Source organism: Conger conger, chromosome 15, assembly GCF_963514075.1.
Source record: "Conger conger chromosome 15, fConCon1.1, whole genome shotgun sequence".
Classification (NCBI taxonomy): domain Eukaryota; kingdom Metazoa; phylum Chordata; class Actinopteri; order Anguilliformes; family Congridae; genus Conger; species Conger conger.
In genome coordinates, this window is record NC_083774.1 from 1,062,762 (window position 1) to 1,068,842 (window position 6,081).

The 6,081-nt window shown below is 45.0% G+C and overlaps 1 protein-coding gene across 1 annotated transcript; it reads left to right on the forward strand.

The window, feature by feature from the left end:
- Positions 1 to 210: 210 nt before the first annotated feature.
- LOC133112087 (E3 ubiquitin-protein ligase TRIM35-like) lies at positions 211 to 4,663 on the forward strand. The gene is made up of 6 exons (XM_061222774.1): positions 211 to 843; positions 2,118 to 2,213; positions 2,299 to 2,529; positions 2,925 to 2,947; positions 3,573 to 3,691; positions 4,066 to 4,663. The coding sequence occupies exons 1-6, from the start codon at positions 439 to 441 to the stop codon at positions 4,608 to 4,610; spliced, it is 1,419 nt and encodes a 472-aa protein (XP_061078758.1). The 5' UTR covers positions 211 to 438; the 3' UTR covers positions 4,611 to 4,663.
- The last annotated feature ends 1,418 nt before the right edge of the window (positions 4,664 to 6,081 follow it).

Below are 6,081 nucleotides of genomic sequence, written 5' to 3' on the forward strand. Positions count from 1 at the left end.
GCCAGTGTTCAGTAGAATAATTGTGAAAGCACTTTGGCCTTTAAGGTGTAAGAATTAATTTACATGAACACACAAGAGAAGTGACAGAACCTGAAGAACAGGGCTGGTGTAAAACTGCTCGTGGATCAGCCAATCAAACCTCAGTGGCACAATGCTGCCCCCTGAAGGAAGTGTCTCCGATAATCAGGCATTCAAACAGGAAGAGGGAAGTCCAAAGTCTCATACACTGGAAATGTAATTGCACTGGGAGTGTTATGATATGATTTGACTGTGAATAAGTTTCAGAAACAAAAGCTTTTCTAAAGATATTGACTGAGAAGAGCAGAGACTTCAGGCTAATTGAAAGACAGTCCACTTTAATTTTATGTTTGTGTAACAGCAGGAAGTAAAAGTGAAACCAAACTGCAGATTTAGCAGAGACTGAACAGACGAGACAGAATGGCCTCTGGATCTTCTCTCCTGGAAGAGGAGCTCTCCTGTCCTGTGTGCTCTGAAATCTTCAGGGATCCTGTTGTCCTGAGATGCAGTCACAGCTTCTGTAAGGCCTGTCTGCAGCAGTACTGGGATCAGAAGGGATCTCAGGAGTGCCCAGTTTGCAGAAGAAGATCTTCTCTGGATTGTCCTCGGATTTGCCTGTCTCTTAAGAATGCCTGTGAGGCGTTCTTTCAGGAGAGAAGTCAGAGAGCTGAAGCAGGATCTGAAGTGCTCTGCAGTCTGCACAGTGAGAAACTCAAACTCTTCTGTTTGGATGATCAAATACCCGTCTGTGTTATCTGTCAAACTTCAAGTAAACATGAAAACCACAAAATGCTACCAGTTCAGGAGGCTGCAGAAGAGAATAAGGTAAGTGTTTGATAACAGAATTTAGACTTTAACAACTAACTATTTACAAGTTAAACTGCAGATAATACTGATTACAGGGTATGTAAAATGAGATGATAAAAAATATTTGGATATTGATGAAGTTGGCCTCTGTAGTGCTGTCATCTACTGACAGTTAAATCAAACGAGTAAATTGTGTCAGAAATATAATTAATATTGAATACGAATCTATTGAGGTAGTTACTGTATTGTCACGATGTGTCACATGACCGATAGAGTGACAGGAGAGAGGGTCAGGAGGGAGAGGGGTCCTTCTCGTTTTCGTGAATATTTGGGCTGAAAATAACTGTGTTTTTTTCTTATTAATATAAATTGTCTGGAAAGAAATGAAGACAGTTTTGATCATTTTCAGGTCAGAATGTGCAAGTTTGTTTTTGTGAAACCAACAGACCACAACCATACACACATATCCAAAACTATGAGGGGCTGTCGAGGGCAAAATTGAAACTTTACTATATACCCATGTGAAACACTCACACATACACATGTGAAACACTCACCCATGCAGTGGGGTCCTGAAAATGCTACTATTTTGCATTGTTTTCTAATACAAACTTCATCATTACTAATTATATTATCAGGATAACAAATTGAGTCAAAAGTTGAATCTTTTAAAAGACAGAATTTCTTGGTATTTGGTATGTCCACCTTTTGCTTTAATGACGACGGGCACTCAAGCTGGCATGGACTCCACAAATCTGTGCAAAACCAGATGATTCATGTTATCCCAGCATTATTTGACAATGTTCCAAAGGGCATCTTGTGATGTTACTGAATGCTTGGCTTTGGTCAGTCTTCAAGAGCCTCCATAAATGTTCAGTGGGGATGAGGTCAGATGACTGTGGATTGTGCAGCACTCTTCTTTGGTCTTTGAGTAGTTCTTGCAAAGCTTTGAAGTGACTCATTATTTACAGGATTACATGAAAAAAACATCCCACATTTTCAATGTGGTCTCAGATTTTTGGATCCCACTGTACATACATACTCATGTGTCCTCACACACATGTGAAATACTCACACATACACAAATGAATCACTCCCAACAACCCAACAACACCTCACTTTGTAGCTCTGATTTTATAGTTTTGTACATTGTTTTACACAAGCTGTGACCTGAGTCTCCATTCTGGCTCCCCTCTGTCTGAGCCGGGGCTCTTGTGCTGTCTGTGTAGGCAGTGAAGTTTACCGTGGGTCTGTTTCCTCAGTAAAGTGTGGACTCTGTCATTTCTTTCCAGGAGAAACTCAGGACTGCACTGGCTCCACTGCAGGAGAAGCTAAAAGCCTTCAATGCAGTGAAACTAATCTGTGATCAAACAGCAGAGCACATCAAGGTACTGAACTGAGGCCTTTAAATCACAGTGTCGAAAATGCGGCACTGGATTGTGCTGAAATGATGGTGAATAATGTTTATTCCAGAGCCAGGCCCAGCACACAGAGAGACAGATAAAGATTGAGTTTGAGAAACTTCAGCAGTTCCTAAAGGATGAAGAGGCAGCCAGGATCACTGCACTGAGGGAGGAAGGGGAGCAGAAGAGTCAGAAGATGAAGGAGAAGATTGAGAAGATGACAGAAGAGATATCATCCCTTTCAGAACAGATCAGAGCCATAGAACAGGAGCTGGGAGCTGAAGACGTCTCATTTCTACAGGTAAGACCTGCTCACTCTGTGTCTGTGGGACTCTATACACACTGCTGTTAATGCTCACACATTCATTTATACATTACAATATTCTCTCAAACCCCTTTTCATGTAAACTGGCTAATATCATGAAATCTCTTCAATATTTTATCAAGCGGTAAAATGAAAGTCTTATTTTTTGTATGTTTTAAACAATTTATTTATGAGTCATCCTACATTCATCATCCTACATGCACACATTTTACACATATACAACTGTGTTACAACCACATATTTAGTTTTCTATGTAATATGTCATATGAAAAGCACGTTCAGTAACATGCAGTCAGATGGTCCTGTGGATTCACAGTTTAACTGGAATTAGTATTTGCTGCAGTCATAATAATTCACTCTCCTTATTTCAGAGCTACAAGGATTCACAGAACAGGTAAGGAGACTGCATCCTCTCATCAGGTCCTGTGAGTGTGTGTCCCTCAGTGGGGCTGTGAGTGTGTGTCTCTCAGTGGGTCTGTGAGTGTGTCCCTCAGTGGGGCTGTGAGTGTGTGTCTCTCAGTGGGGCTGTGAGTGTGTGTCTCTCAGTGGGGCTGTGAGTGTGTGTCTCTCAGTGGGGCTGTGAGTGTGTGTCCCTCAGTGGGGCTGTGAGTGTGTGTCTCTCAGTGGGGCTGCGAGTATGTGTTTCTCAGTGGGGCTGTGAGTGTGTGTCTCTCAGTGGGGCTGCGAGTATGTGTTTCTCAGTGGGGCTGTGAGTGTGTGTTTCTCAGTGGGGCTGTGAGTGTGTGTCTCTCAGTGGGGCTGTGAGTGTGTGTCTCTCAGTGGGGCTGTGCGTGTGTGTCTCTCAGTGGGGCTGTAAGTGTGTGTCTCTCAGTGGGGCTGTGAGTGTGTGTCTCTCAGTGGGGCTGTGAGTGTGTGTTTCTCAGTGGGGCTGTGTGGCAGAATGCTGGGAGGGATGGAGCCATTTTCTTACAGAATGAAGATCTGATGTTGCTGCTGATAATCTTCTATGGTAGTGAAGCCACGCCCACAACACAAGTGACTCCTGAATATTATTGCAGAGCCCAGTGCACACTGGGGGATCCACAGAAGGTCTCAGGAGCGCTGATTGATGTTGGCAAGCACCTGGGCAATCTGAACTACAGAGTGTGGGAGAAGATGCTGGGGACTGTTCAATCCAGTGAGTACTGGGGGCAGGGAGCTCCACATTGTCACTGTACAGGGGGAATCTTCAGCATCTTTCCACAAGCTGATGAAGCCAGTCAGAGTCATATTGGTCCTGTCTGTGTAAGAGCCCTGGAGTGAAGAGACTGAGCACCAGTCCTCACTGATGCTCATTATAAAATGCTGCTTTAATGCTGATACTGGATTGAAGGGAAAGGAGGTTTTGCTCCCTCTTCCAATTATTATACTCTATTTTACTTTTTGAAATAGTTTAATTCATGAGTTCTCAGGTTGTAATGGTGGTTTTGGTGAAAACCAGTTAATATCCTGAAAGCCCATAATTTCCCTTTGTGCTGATCAGTGCTGATGTCTCATTCTCTGTCCCTTCAGCTCCTGTGACTCTGGACCCAAACACAGCACGTCCCAAACTCTCACTGTCTGAGGATCTGACCAGTGTGAGATGCAGTGATGAGAAACAGCAGGTTCCTGATAATCCAGAGAGATTTGATACGGGGTGGGGTTGGGTGCTGGGCTCTGAGGGATTCAGCTCAGGGAGACACTGCTGGGATGTAGAAGTGGGGGGTGAGGACTGGGTGGTGGGTGTGGTTAAAGAGTCCTCCAGCAGGAAAGGGCGTTTGGATCTGAGCCCAGCAGGAGGAATGTGGGGTATACATCAGTACAGGAGTGGGAAATACTCAACCCTGACCTCCCCACCTACAGCCCTCACTGTGCAGAGGGACCTCCAGAGAGTCAGAGTCCAGTTGGACTGGGACAGGGGGAAGGTGTCATTCTCTGACCCCAGTAACAACACTGCTCTCTACACTTTTAAACACTCCTTCACTGAGAGGCTGTTTCCATGCTTTGGTATCAATCCTGTTTCTCTCCAGACTTGTATACAGATCTGTCCAATGAAGGTGTCTGTAACAGTGGAGTAGCTCTGTGGAAAATGGGCAAGGACCTGGTCTGAAAGATTCTGTATTTGCAGACGAGTGTTGCACTGAGATATTAATTCAGTGAATAAATTTGTATTTCATTATAAGTGCGTTTTTTCAGACAGCCTGTAGCCTAGTGGATTCTGAGTTGAGGTTGAAGTCACCCAGGAGGATCAGGGGGGTGTCATTGACAGGTGAGGAGCTGAGGAGGATGTCCATCTCATCCAAAAAGTTTCCCAGAGGACCCGGGGGGCGATAAACAACAATAACAAACAGTTTGCACGGCAGAGTAACAGAAACCGCATGAAATTCAAAAGAGGAGAAGGAGAGGGATGAGGAGAAGACACTAGATCTCCATGAGGATGAGATTAGGAGACCTGTGCCACCTCCTCTGCCAGAGGATCTGGGTGTGTGGGAAAAAGAGAAGGCAGAGGAAAGGGCAGCCGGGGTGGCCGTGTTCTCAGGTGAGAGCCACGTTTCAGTTAAAGCAAGAAAGTCAAGGTTGAGGTGGGAGGCATAGGCAGATATGAAGTCTGCTTTCTGGACGGCGGACTGGCAGTTCCAGAGGCCACCAGCCACACAGAGATCAATACCAGGGGATCTGGGAGGAAAGATGAGGTTAGAGATATTCTGCCCATGTTGGCGGGAGGCGAACCTCCTACCTGACTGGGACCTGGGGAGAGGAGAGAGGACAGGGATGGGAAGGAAACACATGGAGGGAACTAGGGAGGACAAGAGGAATATTACACAGTGGAATGAGGGCAGGCAGCAAAAACAAAATCAATCATCAGGCTCTCAGACAGCCTGGATGGACACCCGTAGATAGACACCCCCGACTTTGTACACCTGCGACTTCGTATGCTGAGGCTGCCGCACACCGCTGCCGCTGGTGCGCTACACAACTGCTTAAGTAACACTGGCGCTGAATACAGAAAATGCAACCAACCCACTGCAGAACAATAATGCACACTGAAGTGAGTTCAGGTGTGCCAGTACTAATAGCCTGAGCAGGGTGCAAAGTATTGGCTCCTCCTACAACAAAAGCTGTGACCTGCCAGCCAGTAAAACAATAGCCTAACTTAATAGCCTAGCTTACCTGAGAGAAACAAACACCTAACCCAGTTTCACTGAATCTAAATAAACACCACTTGTAATAGCTAACAAACAAACAAGTACACAACAGAACACTAAAATGACAACTAAACTGAATTTAGAATCAGCAGGCAAACAAATAATACTTAACTAATCCAGGAGAAAATGCAACCAACCCACTGCAGAACAATAATGCACACTGAAGTGAGTTCAGGTGTGCCAGTACTAATAGCCTGAGCAGGGTGCAAAGTATTGGCTCCTCCGACAACAAAAGCTGTGGCCTGCCAGCCAGTAAAACAATAGCCTAACTTAATAGCCTAGCTTACCTGAGAGAAACAAACACCTAACCCAGTTTCACTGAATCTAAATAAACACCACTTGT

Bases quoted from the DNA above. Each gene is read 5' to 3' on its own strand.
- LOC133112087 (XM_061222774.1), top strand. From the start codon at position 439: ATGGCCTCTGGATCTTCTCTCCTGGAAGAGGAGCTCTCCTGTCCTGTG. The intron at 2,948-3,572 runs GTAAGGAGACTG...ATATTATTGCAG, and splicing joins TACAAGGATTCACAGAACAG to AGCCCAGTGCACACTGGGGG. The intron at 3,692-4,065 runs GTGAGTACTGGG...CTGTCCCTTCAG, and splicing joins GCTGGGGACTGTTCAATCCA to CTCCTGTGACTCTGGACCCA.